The 23,435-nt window shown below is 42.8% G+C and overlaps 1 protein-coding gene across 3 annotated transcripts in view; it reads right to left on the bottom strand.

The window, feature by feature from the left end:
* Positions 1-318: 318 nt before the first annotated feature.
* The window catches only part of LOC138653385 (5-oxoprolinase-like), a 49,927-nt gene continuing 26,810 nt past the window's right edge, over positions 319-23,435 (bottom strand). For all 3 annotated transcript variants that reach the window (XM_069743241.1, XM_069743240.1, XM_069743242.1), the window contains 9 exons: positions 19,955-20,129; positions 16,880-17,064; positions 10,842-10,988; positions 9,981-10,115; positions 9,228-9,377; positions 4,905-5,062; positions 2,593-2,753; positions 1,150-1,247; positions 319-610 (listed from right to left, as the gene is read on the bottom strand). In XM_069743241.1, coding sequence (XP_069599342.1) covers positions 461-610; positions 1,150-1,247; positions 2,593-2,753; positions 4,905-5,062; positions 9,228-9,377; positions 9,981-10,115; positions 10,842-10,988; positions 16,880-17,064; positions 19,955-20,129 — 1,359 coding nt within the window. In that variant the 3' untranslated portion in view covers positions 319-460. The remainder of the gene's footprint in view (positions 611-1,149; positions 1,248-2,592; positions 2,754-4,904; positions 5,063-9,227; positions 9,378-9,980; positions 10,116-10,841; positions 10,989-16,879; positions 17,065-19,954; positions 20,130-23,435) is intronic.

Genomic DNA, 23,435 nt, shown 5'->3' with positions numbered 1-23,435 from the left:
TATTACTCACCGGTAACAGCACTTTACCAGCTGATCTGCTAAGCTTTTTCACATAAATTGTATTGGGTTTCATTTTGAAGTTATAAAGGAAAGATATTGTATGCCCGTGCTTGTCAACTCTGTCCATTCCAGATGGACGCTGGATGTGGCTTCATGTTGGTCTTTGCCGCCACCGTTTACCGGTTAACCAAGATCTACGTTTTCAAAAAACGTTACTGAACCATAAAACCTATTGGTCCTTGTTCTCCATTTACTCAGAGTTTTTGTGTTCAATTTTTTAAATCATATCAAGAAACTAAAAAATAAAATGTAAACAAATTTATGAAAAGTGTTATTTCTTTTTATTTTTTATTAGTAAAATTCTATCATATAATCTTCTAGGACAGTGAGAGCGGATTGTCTCAAAAGCGCTACGACTGCATCCATTGCCCAGTCGTGGATCTCAGACTCCTGGAGCGATTCACACGGTCTCCTGAGCCATCCGATAATCGTAGACACTTCCTCGCTCTGCAAAACTGCGACTTTGACTCTTTATAGGCACTTGGGTATTATCACCGCCCTTGTGATCACCGTACCCTCCTCCTCCAGGGGTATGAAGAGTGAATATGTCCTGGGTGAGAAAAAAAATTAAACATACAATCTATATTTCAACCATAACAGGCCAATGTCCCTGGGGTTGTGATGTAGAAGAAAAGCATCTGGCAGATTTGCTGGTATGTCTGTTATGCCAAGTAAAGACCAGCAATATGATTGTGGGGTGCTGATAGCATGGACAAGACAACCATGATGATGCTGGAGACTTCTTTGTCTGACGTGATTGTACATCTGAAGTGTAATCGAGATCAGAAAGGACCCCAAAATGGAAAATACAGATGGTGTGTACTGCATGGTAATTTAGGGCCTCAAGCCCTCGTAACATCACTGCTGCCCTAAATATTAAAAAAATATATAGTTTCGGGAAGAAGTAGAAAGCAATGCAGGGTCCACCTCTACCTGGAGCTGACCTTGCCTCTAGGTACCCGGCCTCTCTAACATCTGCAATCCCTTTACCCATGATCAAGACAACCAAGCAGAAAAGAGACAACCAATGAGGCCTTAAGAAGCTCATACATTTGGGACAATAATAATGTGTAAGATGAATTCTCTTACCCCAGGTTCTAATGAAACAGATGTTTTCCCACCCAAGTTAATGTTTTTCCCTTGACTTCGTAGCAAGATGTTGAGCCCAGGGGCACCAGGAGATCCACCTAGAATTAAAGTAATTGATTGGTTGTTAAAAGCAATTGCAGGCGTGTACTATGGAGGACAGAGAATCACCTTCAATCCAATATTGCAGCCAGCGGGTAAGGAAAGGGTGAATCAAAAACCCAAAAACCCCGCCTCCATGGCAGAAGATTGTTCCCTCCAAATTCAGGTGACAGTGTCCCTTTAATGGTAATCTGACGAATATTTTGTTGCACTGAATGCTCTTGAGCAAATCATCAAGATCTGCTGGTGGCAACTCCTGTGTATTTACTGACCAATAATGTCCAGCTGTGTTCGATGGGAGAAAAGTCCGTAAATGATGCAGCGGTAGCCCGTTTAGGCCACGTAGGCGTCATATAGTAGCACAGGCAACATGAAGTCTCATTTTATCATGTTTAAAAACAGCTCATGGGACTCCAAAAAAATGGCCGCACTAATGGTTACATGACCACATCAACGTAAAGTAGAGCTGTTAATGTACCCGGAAGGGAGACTAGAAGAGTCCAGTTACCCCACACCATCATTCCGAGATTAGAACCAGTGTGACATTCCCTCGTGAAAGCACCTTCATGGCATTGCCCAAATGATCTTGTCAGTTTAGCAAAAAAGACATGTAGTGAGTGATCCATGTTGTACTGCAAATAAAATTAGATGCCACATACAGAGCGTAGGACATCAAAAACAGTGTCTACACAAACCATCAGAAGGCATTGAGCTTCAAGCCAGATGTCCATCTACAGGCATCCATAGATCTCAAGTCACCCTGCTCAAAAGGCATTGTGCGGCAGAAGAACATGGCAAGGGAGGCTGGAATTGAGGCCTCTCCTCCTCAGCGACGAGCCCCAGGTGGCCTAAAGGACTTGTCTATCATGTCCGGACTTGTCTATCATCGAGCACATTGGGGATGTCATAGGTCGGTGATTATACAGGAGCTGCCAGAACTTTCTTCAGACAAGCAACCATAAATAACCTCAGTGATAGAAGAGTTGGTGTGCTAAGAGCCTGTGTATCTGCACAAAAACATATCCGATACTGAAAAACTTTTAAATGTTTTGAAAATGTGGTTTCCAATTTTTCATACTTTGCATATAATTAATATGTCTTGATCTAGTGATTTTTATAATTCTATGACTTTTCCTTGCTTGTGTTGTGATTTCGATGTTGACTGTAGTTTGAAAGCCGTCCAGGGCCCACAGGTTGAGACATGTCTGGTCCAATGAAGGTCAGCTGCGCCCCACCTCACTCCAGTTGATTGACTGGTGTCTACCATGTATGTACTTACTCCATAGCTCTGCTATTAGGCACAGTGACATTAGGCGGTATCACGAGGAAGATCTATCGTGTCACCTTGGATTCCGTACGGTCGGAACACTCTTCGTTCTGTGAGAACCGATAAGATGACACATTCTCTGAACAGCAGCTCCCGAATCACACCGTCACCACCACAGAACTTTCCCTGACCACCGGAGCCCGGACGTAACTGGAAACGCTTCAGGACCACTGGGTACCTAAAGAAAGAGGCACAGGAACAAACTGAAGGAAACATCTAGCCCCATCTCTGCTGGATTATAGTAGATTCTCCTGCATGAAATTAGTAATAATGTCGGTTTGACATTAATCCAAGTGGACTTCTTCACAGATTGGCATGTGCTGCAAAGCATTGTAGAAAGAAAGTATCCTCCAAAGGAATAAATTAAAAAAAAAAGTTTTTCCCAGTAACAATTTTCAATGGTGTCCTAACATTCCTTGATACATTTGTTATTTGTTCTGGTGTTCGTGACGTAGCTATTGAAAAATGATGGGTTTAGTGTGGAAAAGTACTAAATTGTAAAAAAAACAACCAACTTTTTCACTGTATTCCTACACATTTATATGCAAGTTGAGTTATTTTTTCCCCACACAGATTTAATAAAAAAAAACAACAAAACACATAAGTAATTTTATATTTGCTTTACTAATTATTTACTCTCGTAGAGGAAAAAGTATAAAGTCTTATTAGCTCAAAATGATGCCTTTGAGAAATACAACCCGTCCTGCAAAATGAAGGCGACCCTATAGCTACATCTACAGATAACTTTTTATTTTATGTCTCAAATATTAACAACTAGATGGTGGCCCGATTCTAACGCATAGGGTATTCTAGAATATGTGTGTAGTTTATTTATGAAGATTTCAGAATAATGCAATGAATACACAGGATTCAGCCGGCCGGGCGCGACCAATTAGCGAAGCGTGGTTCAAATCCCGCGCCAATTCGCGGCCGGACTGCGCCTGTCGCTGATTGTTCGCAGCCGGCCGTGACCAATCAGTGAAGCCAGGGCCAGCGGCAGGTTTTTGAGGGCCCCGGGCAAAAGAGTCTCACAGCTCACGAAGCATATAACACAGCCCACGTAGTATATAGCACAGCTAGGTAGTATATAGCCCAGCTACGTAGTATATAACCCAGCTACGTAGTATATAACACAGCCACATAGTATATTGCAGTCACGTAGTATATAACACAGCCACGTAGTATATATCACAGCCCACGTAGTATATAACACAGCCCACCTCGTATGTAGCACACCCACTTAGTATATTGCACAGCCACGTAGTATATAGCACAGCCCACATAGTGTAGAGTACAGCAACATAGTATATAACACAACCCATGTCGTATATAGCAACGTGGGCACCATATAGCTGTTAAAAAAATTATTAAAATAAAAAAATAGTTATATACTCACCTTCCGGCGGCCCCTGGATCCAACCTAGGCCTTTAGCGATGCTCCGTTCCCAGTAATGCCTTGCGGCAATAACCCGTGATGATGTAGCGGTCTTGCGAGACCGCTACGTCATCATGGGTCATTGCCGCAATGCATTCTTGGGCTCGGAGGGTTGCGAGGAGCGGGAAAGGCTGCCACGGACGCCGGAAGGTGAGAATATAATGATTTTTTTTAATTATTATTTTTAACATTATATGTTTTTACTATCGATGCTGCATAAGCAGCATCAATAGTAAAAAGTTGGTCACACTTACAGGGTTAATGGCAGCGTTAATGGACTGCTAAAATGCTATATGGGCGCTGACTGGAGGGGAGTATGGAGGGGGCACTGACTGGAGGGGAGTAGGGAGGGGCCAATTCACAGCCGGACTGTGCCTGTCGCTGATTGATTGGTAGCGGCCGGCTGGGCGCGACCAATCAGCGACGTGGGATTTCCGTGACCGACAGACAGACGGAAGTGGACCTTAGACCTATATATTACATCGTCATTGGGTCCACATGTACGGTGTGAGGCTCAGGAGCCGCTATCGTCAGATGAAGCTGCTGTTAACTATTTAATTGACTCTGTCAATCACTGATCGTTCTTATGCCTACACACACCAGACCCTATCGGCCCCCAGTGATGCATTTTGGGGGGCTGATGTTTTCAGTAGACCCCAGCTGCCATGTTAACCCATGTGCCATCCTGGTACACCTATGACTATGCTTCATAGGAGACCATCATTTGCTCTATATACTGCAATACTACAGTATCAAGGGATCTGAGGGTCAAGTCCCTTAGAAAGACTAACAAGTGAAGCACAAATTACAAAATAATAATCACAATCCAAGAAAACCACTCTGATCTGACTCCCAATATCACTATCTGGCCTCCATATACATTATTCCTCGTACCGTCTCTCCAGAATCTCCGGGTCTGTAATTCGCGTATTGGTCATGTGACTATGAATTCCACTTCTCCCGTCCCAATGTGGACCGGCCCCGGCACCGCCGGCCACCGTCTCATAGTATCCAATGTTCTGGTTCCCAAATGTGATGTTGTTCATACATCCCTGAAGAAAAGGACTCCATTATGATGATGGCACCGCAGAGATGTGCTGCTTCTTCATACATCATGGGGAATTTGGATGGAGTAGTGAAAATATTTTGGTAAATATTTCCAATTACAGTGGCTTGTGAAAGTATTCACCCCCTTGGCATTGTACCTATTTTGTTACATTACATCACCGTGTTTAAATATTTTTGTAATCCGATTTGTGTGTGATGCCTCAGCACTAAATAATCTAAGTTGCTGAATTAAAAAAAACAAATAGGCATAAATTAAATATAAGAGACAAATAACTAAAAATTGGCATGGGCATATGTATTCACCCCTTTTGCTGTGAAGTCCTTAAAAATTTCTGGTGCAAGCAATTCCCTTCATGAGCCACATGCTTAGATAGATTGTACACATGGGAACGTCCTAAGTGTCACAGGTCTGTCAGTATACAGTGCCTTGCGAAAGTATTCGGCCCCCTGGAACTTTTCAACCTTTTCCCACATTTCATGCTTCAAACATAAAGATACCAAATGTAAATTTATGACGAAGAATCAACAACAAGTGGAACACAATTGTGAAGTTGAACGAAATTATTGGTTATTTTAATTTTTTGTGGAAATTCAAAAACTGAAAAGTGGGGCGTGCGATATTATTCGGCCCCTCTACTTTCAGTGCAGCAAACTCTCTCCAGAAGTTCATTGTGGATCTCTGAATGATCCCATGTCGTCCTAAATGCCTAATGATGATAAATATAATCCACCTGTGTGTAATCAAGTCTCCGTATCAATGCACCTGCTCTGTGATAGTCTCAGGGTTCTGTGTGAAGCACAGAGAGCATCATGAAGACCAAGGAACACAACAGGCAGGTCCGTGATACTGTTGTGGAGAAGTTTAAAGCCGGATTTGGATACAAAATGATTTCCAAAACTTTAAACATCCCAAGAAGCACTGTGCAAGCGATCATATTGAAATGGAAGGAGTGTCATACCACTGCAAATCTACCAAGACCCGGCCGTCCCTCTAAACTTTCATCTCAAACAAGGAGAAGACTGATCAGAGATGCAGCCAAGAGGCCCATGATCACTCTGGATGAAATGCAGAGATCTACAGCTGAGGTGGGACAGTCTGTCCATAGGACAACAATCAGTCGTACACTGCACAAATCTGGCCTTTGTGGAAGAGTGGCAAGAAGAAAGCCATTTCTCAAAGATATCCATGAAAAGTGTAGTTTAAAGTTTGCAACAAGCCTCCTGGGAGACACCAAACATGTGGAAGAAGGTGCTCTGGTCAGATTAAACCAAAATCGAACTTTTTGGCAACAATGCCAAATGATATGTTTGGCGTAAAGGCAATACAGCTCATCACCCTCAACACACCATCCCCAATGTTAAACATGGTGGTGGCAGCATCATGGTTTGGGCCTGCTTTTCTTCAGCAGGGACATGGAAGATGGTTAAAATTTATGGGAAGATGGATGGAGCCAAATACAGGATCATTCTTGAAGAAAACCTGTTGGAGTCTGCAAAAGACCTGAGACTGGGACGGAGATTTGTCTTCCAACAAGACAATGATCCCAAACATAAAGCAAAATCTACAATGGAATGGTTCACAAATAAATGTATCCAGGTGTTAGAATGGCCAAGTCAAAGTTCAGACCTCAATCCAATCGAGAATCTGTGGAAGGAGCTGAAAACTGCTATTCACAAACGATCTCCATCAAACCTCACTGAGCTCGAGCTGCTTGCTAAAGAAGAATGGGCAAGAATTTCAGTCTCTTGAAGTACAAAACTGATTTAGACATACCCCAAGCGACTTGTAGCTGTAATCGCAGCAAAAGGTGGCGCAACAAAGTATTAAGTTAAAGGGGCCGAATAATATTGCACGCCCCACTTTATAGTATTTGAATTTCCACAAAAATTTTAAATAACCAATACATTTTGTTCAACTTCACAATTGTGTTTCACTTGTTGTTTACATTTGGTATCTTTATGTTTGAAGCATGATATATGGGAAAAGGTTGAAAAGTTCAAGGGGGCCGAATTCTTTCGCAAGGTACTGTATATGCTTTACCTTTTCTGAAAGGCCACAGAGGCTGCAACACCATTAAGCAAGAGGCTCTACTAACCAAACACTATGAAGACCAAGGAGATCTCCAAACACCACCATGAAGACCAAGGAGATCTCCACACAACACCATGAAGACCAAGGAGATCTCCAAACAACACCATGAAGATCAAGGAAACCTCCAAACACCACCATGAAGACCAAGGAGATCTCCAAACACCACCATGAAGACCAAGGAGATCTCCAAACACCACCATGAAGACCAAGGAGATCTCTACACAACACCACGAAGACCGAGGAGATCTCTACACAACACCATGAAGACCAAGGAGATCTCCAAACACTATGAAGACCAAGCAGATCTCCAAACACTCCAAACAACAAATGAAATCAAACACCATCAAATCCATTATCATTAAATGGAAAGAACATGGTACCACACCAAACCTGTCAAGAGAGGGTTGCCCACCAAAACTCTCATCCTATGAGAAGTGCATTAATCAGAATGGCAGCAAAGAGACAAAAGGTAACCCTGAATGAGCTGCTGAGTTCCCAAGCAGAGAGTGGGGTATCTGTCCATATGACCACAATAAGCTGTACACTCCATTGGGGTGACCTTTATGGAAGAATAGGCACAAAAAACCTCTACTTACAAACAAAATTTGTGAAGATCCTTTGAGTTTGCCAAAAGATTTGAAGGAAACTCAACAAATGTGTGGAGGAAGGTGCTGAGTTCAGATGAGACCAAAATTGAACTTTTTGGCCACCAAGGTAAATGCTATGTCTGTTGCCAAACCAATACATCTAATCACTCACTGTGGGGATGGTGTTCTTGGAAACATGGTGGTGGCAGCATCATACTGTGGGGATGTTTTTTGCAACAGACACAGAGAAAATGGTCCAAGTCGAGGGGAAGATGGATGGTGCGAAATACAATAATATTCTTGAGCAAAACCTGTTTCAGTCGGTCAGTGATTTGAGACTGGGACGGAGGTTCACCTTCCAACAAGACAATGACCCCAAATATTACTGCTATAGCAACACTACAGTGGTTTAGGGGAAAAGTGTAAATGTTTTTGAGTGGCCTAGACAAAGCTCAGACCTTAATCCACTGGAGAATCTGTGGTCAGACTTGAAGACTGTTATTCACCCTGAGGAAACCATCTAACTGAAGAAGCGGTTTTGACTTGAGGAATGGACAAAATTTCCAGTGGCAAGATGTGGAAAGCCCATAGAGACTTATTCAAAGCGACTTGCAGCTGTAAGGAGGGTCTTCAAAGTACGGGGGTGAATAGTTATGCACACTGAAGTTTTCAGTTACTTTGTCCCATTTGTTGTTTGCTTCACAAAAGGAAAGAAAACCAAATGTTCACAATTGTCGGCATGTTCTTTATATGAACTGATGCAAACCCTCAAAAAAAAAAAATAGCGAAATTCCAGGTTGTGAGGTAGCAAAACACGAGAAATGATAAGCGTGGGGGGAGGGGGTGACTGTGGTGAATACTTTTGAAAGCCACTGTATATTCATCCCCTAATTATATCAATTCCCACTGAAAAAAAAAGCAATAAAAAGTTTTATGTACTGTAAAATGTTATCAGAACAAGACCTCATACTCCGCTTCATCGATGGAAAGTAAAGTTATGGGTCTAAGAAGATCGCACCACAAGGCGATTTTTTTTTTTCCATGAAATTCAGAATTTTTTAAAGTTTAGTAAAATAAATCATAACAATTTTGGTATCACCGTAATCGTACTGACATGGAGAATTCGGATTCCAGGTCATTCTTAACCGATAATAAACGCCGTTAAAATGAAACCCAAAAAACGATGGTGGAATTGTGTTTTTAATCATGTCATCCCACGTGGAATTTTTTCAGTTCATTATATGGTAAAGTGAACGGTGAAATTCAGAACTAAAACTCTTCTCAAACTACGAGCCCTTATACAGCTATGTCAAGGGAAAAATAAAACGTGGTGGCTCTTGTAAAAAATGAGGAAAAAAAACAACACAAACAAGAAAAAAAATGGCTGTAGTGGGTTCTGGAGTTGGTGCGCCAGAGTCCGGGGTCTGCACTCGCGGCATAATAGTGTGAATGAGGCCCAGCCCATCTCACCTGTGAAGCCGCACAAACTTGAAAGGCCTTAAATATGACATCAACAATCCTCTGTGATGTCAGCACATTGCCCCCTACAACGGCAGCGTCCGGAGAGGGGTCCAGGATCGATCCTTTTGGGATAATGACTCGAATGGGCACCAGGCAACCCTAAAAAAAATATTCCAAAAATAAAAAAAAAATCAGTGAGGCCCAGAGTCATGGTCCTTCCTTTCTGGAGTAAATATGGTTCTATAGATTATACATTATTTTATCTGCACTTTTAAGTGAACTTGTCACAAGATACAAGTTTCCAAAACTCAGCGCAGCATGAATCAGATGCTGGCGGCACGATTACAGGCAGGAACAATGTTCTCCGAAGTTCTCCAGTGTTTCAGAGAACATTTAGTTAGAAGATCCAGCTGGGGACCATAACCGGAGATCAGACTGGTCCACCACTGTCCCTGGCCGGCAACTGCCACCACCGCTGTAGGCGATTGATAGGTTTCTCCCAATGCAAGAGACCTGTCAATCACCTGGAGTGGTGCTGGGAACCAAACCTGGAGAGGACACTGGCCGAAACCTCTAACTACTACATATTTCCTCTGAAACGCTGGAAATATTCAGGGGAAAGGTTCTGAGCTGTAGCCGTGCGGCCGGGCTCCTGTGATTGTGGCAGCATGAATCCCCCGACAACCCATGGACTGTGAGTGCTTCTGGGGTCTCATCCATTAACTTCTCATCGATTACACGTGGAGAGATGTCTCCGCTGACCTGGTTTAGTGGAATATCTTGGCCGACCATGCAGCGTAGACAGTAAATGAGGGCGGAGAGGGTGATGGCTCGAGGGGCATTACAGTTCCCAAAGACTTCATATCCGGAGTCAGTGAAATCAAAGATCGCGCTGCCCTGAGACAAGTGGAGAACATTTACTGTAATTCCTCATAACATTTCTGACTTAATAAAAATAAAAAATTAATAAAAGATCTGCGCCCGAGAGGCGAATGAAGGAATTACACAATATTAATCCGTACACGGAGCCATGCAGACCAGAACACTTGGGCATAAGGAGAGTCGTAGAAAAGTTATGAATAGAAAATGGTTATAAAGACATAAAAATCAACAGCTGAAAAAATATATAAAAAAATCTATTCTTAGACTGTTACGTCAAACGTCTTACATTTTGATCATTAAATAGAATCAAGTTGTATGTAAATTAGCGATGAGCAGATCAGGAAAACTTATGTTTTGGTTCATTTGTTTCTCAGAGCAAAATAAATGCAAAATGGAAAAAAAAAAAAAACGAAAAAAAAACAACAAAAAAAGCTCTTATACCGACCTCCCCACTGACCTCTACAACCGATCCAAACTGCGGTCCGGTAATTTGCGCCAAACAAATTACAAAAAAAAAAAAATATTCTGCAGAAAGCAGATAATTGTAAAATCCGAGTACAGATCAGTCCCATCCAAATAAATGTGTCCGCCTCCAATATAAATATATCAAAAAGCTCAGGATGCAGGAAAGACACGATCTGCGCCTCCCCTGCATCACTACATGGCGTCACTATTACCAGTTATTTATACCAAACCTGGAAACTGCGAAACTACAGCAAATTACAGCGCGATAGGTTTTACCTCCTCATTGTTAATCTTCACCTTCAGCTTGATAGGAGACCCGTCATCCATGTAATCTACAGACTCCACCTCTAGAGCTCCTGTCTGCTGCTCCCACCGACGAGCAAACTCCCGCAGCATGTCTCTCACTGCAACCTCTGCGTTACCCTAAACAAAAAGAACGTGCACTACATCGCTCCAAAAATGATAAAATAACAACATGAGCAAAGAAAAATAGCATAATACAATAACAGTAGTTATATTCATGTACATAGGGGCAGTATTATAGTAGTTATATTCTTGTACATAGGAGCAGTATTATAGTAGTTATATTCTTGTACATAGGGGCAGTATTATAGTAGTTATATTCTTGTACATAGGGGGCAGTATTATAGTAGTTATATTCTTGTACATAGGGGCAGTATTATAGTAGTTATATTCTTGTACATAGGGAGCAGTATTATAGTAGTTATATTCTTGTACATAGGGGCAGTATTATAGTAGTTATATTCTTGTACGTAGGGGGCAGTATTATAGTAGTTATATTCTTGTACATAGGGAGCAGTATTATAGTAGTTATATTCTTGTACATAGGGGCAGTATTATAGTAGTTATATTCATGTACATAGGGGCAGTATTATAGTAGTTATATTCTTGTACATAGGAGCAGTATTATAGTAGTTATATTCTTGTACATAGGGGCAGTATTATAGTAGCTATATTCTTGTACATAGGGGGCAGTATTATAGTAGTTATATTCTTGTACATAGGGGCAGTATTATAGTAGTTATATTCTTGTACATAGGAGCAGTATTATAGTAGTTATATTCTTGTACATAGGGGCAGTATTATAGTAGTTATATTCTTGTACATAGGAGCAGTATTATAGTAGTTATATTCTTGTACATAGGGGCAGTATTATAGTAGTTATATTCTTGTACATAGGGGCAGTATTATAGTAGTTATATTCTTGTACATAGGAGCAGTATTATAGTAGTTATATTCTTGTACATAGAGGCAGTATTATAGTAGTTATATTCTTGTACATAGGAGCAGTATTATAGTAGTTATATTCTTGTACATAGGGGCAGTATTATAGTAGTTATATTCTTGTACATAGGAGCAGTATTATAGTAGTTATATTCTTGTACATAGGAGCAGTATTATAGTAGTTATATTCTTGTACATAGGGGGCAGTATTATAGTAGTTATATTCTTGTACGTAGGGGGCAGTATTATAGTAGTTATATTCTTGTACATAGGGGCAGTATTATAGTAGTTATATTCTTGTACATAGGGGCAGTATTATAGTAGATATACAGTTAGGTCCATATATATTTGGACAGAGACAACATTTTTCTAATTTTGGTTATAGAAATGACCACAATGAATTTTAGACAAAGCAATTCAGATGCAGTTGAAGTTCAGACTTTCAGCTTTCATTTGAGGGTATCCACATTAAAATTGGATGAAGGGTTTAGGAGTTTCAGCTCCTTAACATGTGCCACCCTGTTTTTTAAAGGGACCAAAAGTAATTGGACAATTGACCCCAAGGCTATTTCATGGACAGGTGTGGGCAATCCCTTCGTTATGTCATTCTCAATTAAGCAGATAAAAGGCCTGGAGTTGATTTGAGGTGTGGTGCTTGCATTTGGAAGGTTTTGCTGTGAAGTACACATGTGGTCAAAGGAGCTCTCCATGCAGGTGAAACAAGCCATCCTTAAGCTGCGAAAACAGAAAAAAACCATCCGAGCAATTGCTACAATATTAGGAGAGGCAAAATCTACAATTTGGTCCATCCTGAGAAAGAAAGAAAGCACTGGTGAACTCATCAATGCAAAAAGACCTGGGCGCCCACGGAAGACAACAGTGGTGGATGATCGCAGAATAATCTCCATGGTGAAGAGAAACCCTTCACAACAGCCAACCAAGTGACCAACACTCTCCAGGAGGTCGGCGTATCAATATCCAAATGTACCATAAAGAGAAGACTGCATGAAAGTAACTACAGAGGGTTCACTGCACGGTGCAGCCACTCATAAGCATCAAGAATAAAAAGGCTAAAAAACATCTAAAAAAGCCGCACAGTTCTGGAAGAACATTCTTTGGACAGATGAAACCAAGATCAACCTCTACCAGAATGATGGAAAGAGAAAAGTATGGCGAAGCCGTGGTACAGCTCATGATCCAAAGCATACCACATCATCTGTAAAACCCGGCGGAGGCAGTGTGATGGCGCGGGCATGCATGGCTGCCAGTGGCACTGGGTCACTAGTGTTTATTGATGATGTGACACAGGACAGAAGCAGCCGAATGAATTCTGAGGTATTCGGAGACATACTGTGTGCTCAGGTCCACCCAAATGCAGCCAAACTGATTGGTCGTCGTTTCATACTACAGATGGACAATGACCCAAAACATAAAGCCAAAGCAACCCAGGAGTTTATTAAAGCAAAGAAGTGGAATATTCTGGAATGGCCAAGTCAGTCATCTGATCTCAACCCAATTGAGCAGCATTTCACTTGTTAAAGACTAAACTTCAGACAGAAAGGCCACAAACAAACAGCAACTGAAAACCACCGCAGTGAAGGCCTGGCAGAGCATCAAAAAGGAGGAAACACAGCGTCTGGTGATGTCCATGAGTTCAAGACTTCAGGCAGTCATTGCCAACAAAGGGTTTTCAACCAAGTACTAAAAATGAACATTTTATTTAAAATTATTGAATCTGTCCAATTACTTTTGGTCCCTTTAAAAACAGGGGTGGCACATGTTAAGGAGCTGAAACTCCTAAACCCTTCATCCAATTTTAATGTGGATACCCTCAAATGAAAGCTGAAAGTCTGAACTTCAACTGCATCTGAATTGTTTTGTTTAAAATTCATTGTGGTAATGTCTATAACCAAAATTAGAAAAATGTCGTCTCTGTCCAAATATATTTGGACCTAACTGTATTCTTGTAAATAGGAGCAGTATTATAGTAGTTATATTCTTGTACATAGGGCAGTATTATAGTGGTTATATTCTTGTACATAGGGAGCAGTATTATAGTAGTTATATTCTTGTACATAGGGCAGTATTATAGTGGTTATATTCTTGTACATAGGGCAGTATTATAGTGGTTATATTCTTGTACATAGGGAGCAGTATTATAGTAGTTATATTCTTGTACATAGGGCAGTATTATAGTGGTTATATTCTTGTACATAGGGAGCAGTATTATAGTAGTTATATTCTTGTACATAGGGCAGTATTATAGTAGTTATATTCTTGTACATAGGAGCAGTATTATAGTAGTTATATTCTTGTACATAGGGGCAGTATTATAGTAGATATATTCTTGTAAATAGGAGCAGTATTATAGTAGTTATATTCTTGTACATAGGAGCAGTATTATAGTAGTTATATTCTTGTACATAGGGAGCAGTATTATAGTAATTAATTTCTTGTAAATAGGGGCAATATTATAGTAGTTATATTCTTGTACATAGGGGCAGTATTATAGTAGTTATATTCTTGTACATTGGGGGCAGTATTATAGTAGTTATATTCTTGTACATAGGGGCAGTATTATAGTAGTTATATTCTTGAACATAAGGGCAGTATTATAGTAGTTATATTCTTGTACATAGGGAACAGTATTATAGTAGTTATATTCTTTTACATAGGAGCAGTATTATAGTAGTTATATTCTTGTACATAGGAGCAGTATTATAGTAGTTATATTCTTGTACATAGGGAGCAGTATTATAGTAATTAATTTCTTGTAAATAGGGGCAGTATTATAGTAGTTATATTGTACACAGGGGGCAGTATTATAGTAGTTATATTCTTGCATATAGGGGCAGTATTATAGTAGTTATATTCTTGTACATAGGGGGCAGTATTATAGTAGTTATATCCTTGTACATAGGAGTAGTATTATAGTAGTTATATTCTTGTACATAGGAGCAGTATTATAGTAGTTATATTCTTGTACATAGGGGGCAGTATTATAGTAGTTATATTCTTGTATATAGGAGCAGTATTATAGTAGTTATATTCTTGTACATAGTAGCGGTATTATAGTAGTTATATTCTTGTACATAGGGAGCAGTATTATAGTAATTAATTTCTTGTAAATAGGGGCAGTATTATAGTAGTTATATTGTACACAGGGGGCAGTATTATAGTAGTTAAATTCTTGTAACATAGTAACATAGTAACATAGTTAGTAAGGCCGAAAAAAGACATTTGTCCATCCAGTTCAGCCTATATTCCATCATAATAAATACCCAGATCTACGTCCTTCTACAGAACCTAATAATTGTATGATACAATATTGTTCTGCTCCAGGAAGACATCCAGGCCTCTCTTGAACCCCTCGACTGAGTTCGCCATCACCACCTCCTCAGGCAAGCAATTCAAGCATTTGTACATAGGGGCAGTATTATAGTAGTTATATCCTTGTACATAGGAGCAGTATTATAGTAGTTATATTCTTGTACATAGGAGCAGTATTATAGTAGTTATATTCTTGTACATAGGAGCAGTATTATAGCAGTTATATTCTTGTACATAGGAGCAGTATTATAGTAGTTATATTCTTGTACATAGGAGCAGTATTATAGTAGTTATATTCTTGTACATAGGGAGCAGTATTATAGTAGTTATATTCTTGTACATAGGAGCAGTATTATAGCAGTTATATTCTTGTACATAGGAGCAGTATTATAGTAGTTATATTCTTGTACATAGGGGCAGTATTATAGTAGTTATATTCTTGTACATAGGAGCAGTATTATAGTAGTTATATTCTTGTACATAGGAGCAGTATTATAGTAGTTATATTCTTGTACATAGGAGCAGTATTATAGTAGTTATATTCTTGTACATATGAGCAGTATTATAGTAGTTATATTCCTGTACATAGGAGCAGTATTATAGTAGTTATATTCTTGTACATAGGTAGCAGTATTATAGTAGTTATATTCTTGTACATAGGAGCAGTATTATAGTAGTTATATTCTTGTACATATGAGCAGTATTATAGTAGTTATATTCCTGTACATAGGAGCAGTATTATAGTAGTTATATTCTTGTACATAGGGAGCAGTATTATAGTAGTTATATTCTTGTACATAGGAGCAGTATTATAGTAGTTATATTCTTGTACATATGAGCAGTATTATAGTAGTTATATTCCTGTACATAGGAGCAGTATTATAGTAGTTATATTCTTGTACATAGGGAGCAGTATTATAGTAGTTATATTCTTGTACATAGGGGCAGTATTATAGTAGTTATATTCTTATACATGGGGCAGATGGTTAGTGTTAAAGCAGTTTTATTATTGATCCATCATTATATATTTTGTGTTAATAATTCATTAATACACATAAAAATAAGTAACTTTGTAAAACATCTTATCAGAGGAATCTGCTGTTTTTCCTCATGGATTGATCTTTCACTCAATTCAGGGGAAACATTTGTCTTTAGTGAAAACAGTTTCTCATCAGTGAGAGGGGAGAGGACAATTGATGCTCATTCTATGGAGAGAGGACGGGTGAGGAACTAGAGGCAGACATAGACATTCTACTGCAGGTTCTCCTGAATCAATAGTTAGACCTTAAAGGGATTCTCCATGAAAGTGATAGAATGGCTCCTGTTACACAATTCTAATAGTAGGCCATCCTAATCGAGTGTACCGAGCTGCAGCCTAAAAAAGAAAAACCGCTCCCGAGACCTGACAGAGGAGATGTATTGTAAGCGCATATGCCATTGAGCTGCTTAGAAGGACTGTGACAGGAGAATAAATAAACCTTCTCGACTGACTGAATACTAAAGATTTTTTCTCCAGCTTTAGTCCTCAGTCAGCTGAGGAGATGTGTTTCCCTCCTGTTACCTCTCCGGTTTGTTGTGTGCTTCCATACAGCTCCTCTGACAGTTGAGACAGACGTCATGCTGACACGTGACTAGGATGGGCTGTGTGAATTAAGTGATGTGGGTCATTTCATTATATTCTAGAACACTTAACAATAAGCCAGATATATAATTAGTGACTGGCAGTGCCCAACACTCACCTGAATATGTGCCATGTATGCCTGCACCACTTCCAGACCGTAGATGTCGATTAGCTCATTCACCAACTGGATGCCCTTCTGATTCGCTGCTACCTGAGCTCGCAGGTCCGATAAATTATCATGGAGATTACGGGTTCCACTGCTGCCAGGTATTAGTCCTGGAGCCATTAGAGCCTCAGTGACCGCTGTCAGGACGCAAGAAGGAAAAAATATTTTACTGGGACTAAGGTACCATGGAGTAATAGGGCTAGAAATCCCAAGAACCAACAATCTTGTAATTAAAGCAAATATTCACTCCAGAGCTGCACTCACTATTCTGCTGGTGCAGTCACTGTGTACATACATTACATTACTGATCCTGAGTTACATCCTGTATTATACTCCAGAGCTGCACTCACTGTTCTGCTGGTGCAGTCACTGTGTACATGCATTACTGATCCTGAGTTACATCCTGTATTATACTCCAGAGCTGCACTCACTATTCTGCTGGTGCAGTCACTGTGTACATACATTACATTACTGATCCTGAGTTACATCCTGTATTATACCCCAGAGCTGCACTCACTATTCTGCTGGTGCAGTCACTGTGTACATACATTACATTACTGATCCTGAGTTACATCCTGTATTATACTTCAGAGCTGCACTCACTGTTCTGCTGGTGCAGTCACTGTGTACATGCATTACTGATCCTGAGTTACATCCTGTATTATACTCCAGAGCTGCACTCACTATTCTGCTGGTGCAGTCACTGTGTACATACATTACATTATTGATCCTGAGTTACATCCTGTATTATACCCCAGAGCTGCACTCACTATTCTGCTGGTGCAGTCACTGTGTACATACATTACATTACTGATCCTGAGTTACATCCTGTATTATACCCCAGAGCTGCACTCACTATTCTGCTGGTGCAGTCACTGTGTACATACATTACATTATTGATCCTGAGTTACATCCTGTATTATACCCCAGAGCTGCACTCACTATTCTGCTGGTGCAGTCACTGTGTACATACATTACATTACTGATCCTGAGTTACATCCTGTATTATACTCCAGAGCTGCACTCACTATTCTGCTGGTGCAGTCACTGTGTACATACATTACATTACTGATCCTGAGTTACATCCTGTATTATACCCCAGAGCTGCACTCACTATTCTGCTGGTGCAGTCACTGTGTACATACATTACATTATTGATCCTGAGTTACATCCTGTATTATACTCCAGAGCTGCACTCACTATTCTGCTGGTGCAGTCACTGTGTACATACATTACATTACTGATCCTGAGTTACATCCTGTATTATACCCCAGAGCTGCACTCACTATTCTGCTGGTGCAGTCACTGTGTACATACATTACTGATCCTGAGTTACCTCCTGTATTATTCTCCGGAGCTGCACTCACTATTCTGCTGGTGGAGTCACTGTGTACATACATTACATTACTGATCCTGAGTTACATCCTGTATTATACCCCAGAGCTGCACTCACTATTCTGCTGGTGCAGTCACTGTGTACATACATTACATTACTGATCCTGAGTTACATCCTGTATTATACCCCAGAGCTGCACTCACTATTCTGCTGGTGCAGTCACTGTGTACATACATTACATTACTGATCCTGAGTTACATCCTGTATTATACTCCAGAGCTGCACTCACTATTCTGCTGGTGCAGTCACTGTGTACATACATTACATTACTGATCCTGAGTTACATCCTGTATTATACCCCAGAGCTGCACTCACTATTCTGCTGGTGCAGTCACTGTGTACATACATTACATTACTGATCCTGAGTTACATCCTGTATTATACTCCAGAGCTGCACTCATTATTCTGCTGGTGCAGTCACTGTGTACATACATTACATTACTGATCCTGAGTTACATCCTGTATTATACTCCAGAGCTGCACTCACTATTCTGCTGGTGCAGTCACTGTGTACATACATTACATTACTGATCCTGAGTTACATCCTGTATTGTACCCCAGAGCTGCACTCACTATTCTGCTGGTGCAGTCACTGTGTACATACATTACATTATTGATCCTGAGTTACATCCTGTATTATACTCCAGAGCTGCACTCACTATTCTGCTGGTGCAGTCACTGTGTACATACATTACATTACTGATCCTGAGTTACATCCTGTATTATATCCCAGAGCTGCACTCACTATTCTGCTGGTGCAGTCACTGTGTACATACATTACTGATCCTGAGTTACCTCCTGTATTATTCTCCAGAGCTGCACTCACTATTCTGCTGGTGGAGTCACTGTGTACATACATTACATTACTGATCCTGAGTTACATCCTGTATTATACCCCAGAGCTGCACTCACTATTCTGCTGGTGGAGTCACTGTGTACATACATTACATTACTGATCCTGAGTTACATCCTGTATTATACCCCAGAGCTGCACTCACTATTCTGCTGGTGCAGTCACTGTGTACATACATTACATTACTGATCCTGAGTTACATCCTGTATTATACCCCAGAGCTGCACTCACTATTCTGCTGGTGCAGTCACTGTGTACATACATTACATTACTGATCCTGAGTTACATCCTGTATTATACCCCAGAGCTGCACTCACTATTCTGCTGGTGCAGTCACTGTGTACATACATTACATTACTGATCCTGAGTTACATCCTGTATTATACCCCAGAGCTGCACTCACTATTCTGCTGGTGCGGTCACTGTGTATATACATTACATTACTGATCCTGAGTTACAGATTGTTGATGATTTCTAATAGTAATCAGGAAGAAGAGTTCAGCTCTGAAGTGTAATACAGTAACGTACCGCAGCTATTTATTACATTTTAGATATAAGAAGCTTAAACATTATACAAAAAAGGAACATTCTTGCAGCTTTTGTGGTCACATATCAATGTTCTGCCCAACGCTCCAGAACAGGTGACACGTTCTCATCGTGTATAAGCAGCGGGGGGAGAATTACAGCTGCTACTGGGGGTCTCAGGTTTAGAGTCAGGAGTATTTCTGCCTTACCCAATTTTGCGGTTTTTACCCTCAGGGGTGTCACGTCCGCTCACCTTCTTCTTGGAATGTTCCTTCCTTCACGAGTTTGAAGGACATAAAGACGGCGCCTTCTTCCTTCAAGGACTTGGAATGGGGCGGCATGGAGCCGGGGGTGATGCCTCCAATGTCAGCATGGTGCCCACGGGACGCCACGAAGAAAACCGGGCGAGGGGCTTCTACGCGGAAAACCTGCAAAAACCGTGTGAAGACAATGGAAACCGTCACTTATAATAAGAGGTATTCTGTGACTGTGGGGAAGAGTCTCCGCGCCTCCTGCTGCCATGTGCAGTGCGGGCAAAAGTCCTAGGCGGGTGGAGGAGGAACGCTGCCGTGCAAGAAGGTTTCACTACAGAAGAGTCAATATAAAAATGGACATTTCAGCTGTAGAAGGTCCTGCGGGAGGAGTCACCCCACAATGTACTGGGAAACGGCCGCTCTATTTATTCTCTACGGGGCTGCGGGACGCCCGACCACCGCTCTATTTATTCTCTACGGGGCTGCGGGACGCCCGACCACCGCTCCATTTATTCTCTATGGGGCTCCCGGACGCCCGACCACTGCTCCATTTATTCTCTACGGGGCTCCCGGACGCCCGACCACCGCTTTATTTATTCTCTATGGGGCTGCCGGACGCCCGACCACCGCTCCATTTATTCTCTACGGGGCTCCCGGACGCCCGACCACCGCTCCATTTATTCTCTATCGGGCTCCCGGATGCCCGACCACCGCTCCATTTATAGTCTACGGGGCTGCCGGACGCCCGACCACCGCTCCATTTATTCTCTACGGGGCTCCCGGACGCCCGACCACCGCTCCATTTATTCTCTATCGGGCTCCCGGATGCCCGACCACCGCTCCATTTATAGTCTACGGGGCTGCCGGACGCCCGACCACCGCTCCATTTATTCTCTACGGGGCTCCCGGACGCCCGACCACCGCTCTATTTATTCTCTATAGGGCTCCCGGATGCCTGACCACCGCTTTATTTATTCTCTATGGGGCTGCCGGACGCCCGACCACCGCTCCATTTATTCTCTACGGGGCTCCCGGACGCCCGACCACCGCTCCATTTATTCTCTATCGGGCTGCCAGATGCCCGACCACCGCTCCATTTATTCTCTATGGGGCTGCCGGACGCCCGACCACTGCTCCATTTATTCTCTATGGGGCTGCCGGACGCCCGACCACCACTCCATTTATTCTCTATGGGGCTCCCGGATGCCCGACCACCGCTCCATTTATAGTCTACGGGGCTGCCGGACGCCCAACCACCGCTCCATTTATTCTCTATGGGGCTCCCGGATGCCCGACCACCGCTCCATTTATTCTCTATGGGGCTGCCGGACGCCCGACCACCGCTCCATTTATTCTCTACGGGGCTCCCGGACGCCCGACCACCGCTCCATTTATTCTCTATCGGGCTGCCAGATGCCCGACCACCGCTCCATTTATTCTCTATGGGGCTGCTGGACGCCCGACCACTGCTCCATTTATTCTCTATGGGGCTCCCGGATGCCCGACCACCGCTCCATTTATTCTCTACGGGGCTCCCGGACGCCCGACCACCGCTCCATTTATTCTCTATCGGGGCTGCCAGACGCCCGACCACCGCTCCATTTATTCTCTACGGGGCTGCGGGACGCCCGACCACCGCTCCATTTATTCTCTACGGGGCTGCGGGACGCCCGACCACCGCTCCATTTATTCTCTATGGGGCTCCCGGACGCCCGACCACTGCTCCATTTATTCTCTATGGGGCTCCCGGACGCCCGACCACCGCTCCATTTATTCTCTATGGGGCTGCCGGACGCCCGACCACCGCTCTATTTATTCTCTATGGGGCTGCCGGACACCCGACCACCGCTCCATTTATTCTCTACGGGGCTCCCGGACGCCCGACCACCGCTCCATTTATTCTCTATAGGGCTCCCGGACGCCCGACCACAGCTCCATTTATTCTCTATGGGGCTCCCGGATGCACGACCACCGCTCTATTTATTCTCTATGGGGCTCCCGGATGCCCGACCACCGCTCCATTTATTCTCTATAGGGCTCCCGGATGCACGACCACCGCTCTATTTATTCTCTATGGGGCTCCCGGATGCCCGACCACCGCTCCATTTATACTCTATGGGGCTCCCGGACGCCCGACCACCGCTCTATTTATACTCTATGGGGCTGCCAGATGCCCGACTATTGCTCCAATATCAAAAATTACCGCACACTTGAAGCTGGTATGATGCAAATATATAACAAGTTTATTGTGTTCACAAAACAGGTTGCCACAAAAAGGAAACAAAAAGTGCAGATAGAAACCCAACGTTTCGACCCTCCCGGGCCTTATTCATGGGGTTACTTGATGCACGCTAGGATACATATGTAGGTGGCAGGCATAGGGTAGGAGGGCAAGTCCCTTGGTATATAAGCTGTCGCTGTGTATAGCTGGATGACCCGTGCGGGCAGCACTCCTGAGGCTTGTAGTGACGTGAATGGAGGGTGCTGGATGAGCGGCGCTCCTGCGCCCTGCTGCTGCGGCCATTGCTCCATTTATTCTCTATGGGGCTGCCGGATGCCTGACCACCGCTCCATTTATACTCTATGGGGCTCCCGGACGCCCGACCACCGCTCCATTTATTCTCTATGGGGCTGCCAGACGCCCAACCACCGCTCTATTTATTCTCTATAGGGCTCCCGGATGCCCGACCACCGCTCCATTTATTCTCTATGGGGCTCCCGGATGCCCGACCACCGCTCTATTTATTCTCTATGGGGCTGCCAGACGCCCAACCACCGCTCCATTTATTCTCTATGGGGCTCCCGGACGCCCGACCACCGCTCCATTTATTCTCTATGGGGCTGCCGGATGCCCGACCACCGCTCCATTTATTCTCTATGGGGCTCCCGGACGCCCGACCACCGCTCCATTTATACTCTATGGGGCTCCCGGATGCCCGACCACCGCTCTATTTATTCTCTATGGGGCTGCCGGATGCCCGCCCACCGCTCTATTTATTCTCTATAGGGCTCCCGGATGCCCGACCACCGCTCCATTTATTCTCTATGGGGCTCCCGGATGCCCGACCACCGCTCTATTTATTCTCTATGGGGCTGCCGGATGCCCGCCCACCGCTCTATTTATTCTCTATAGGGCTCCCGGATGCCCGACCACCGCTCCATTTATACTCTATGGGGCTCCCGGATGCCCGACCACCGCTCTATTTATTCTCTATGGGGCTGCCGGATGCCCGCCCACCGCTCTATTTATTCTCTATAGGGCTCCCGGATGCCCGACCACCGCTCCATTTATTCTCTATGGGGCTCCCGGATGCCCGACCACCGCTCCATTTATTCTCTATAGGGCTCCCGGATGCCCGACCACCGCTCCATTTATTCTCTATGGAGCTGCCAAAAAAAGCAGAGTGCAGGGAAGGAACAGAGAAACAGTCGTTCCCAGGTCATTTTTATCAAACGATGAATGTCTTAAAAATATAACAT

The sequence above is a fragment of the Ranitomeya imitator genome, unplaced genomic scaffold, assembly GCF_032444005.1.
Source record: "Ranitomeya imitator isolate aRanImi1 unplaced genomic scaffold, aRanImi1.pri SCAFFOLD_590, whole genome shotgun sequence".
Taxonomy (NCBI): Eukaryota; Metazoa; Chordata; class Amphibia; order Anura; family Dendrobatidae; genus Ranitomeya; species Ranitomeya imitator.
The sequence above is the reverse complement of the archived record's forward strand: the minus strand, read 5'-3'. Positions and strand labels throughout refer to the sequence as shown.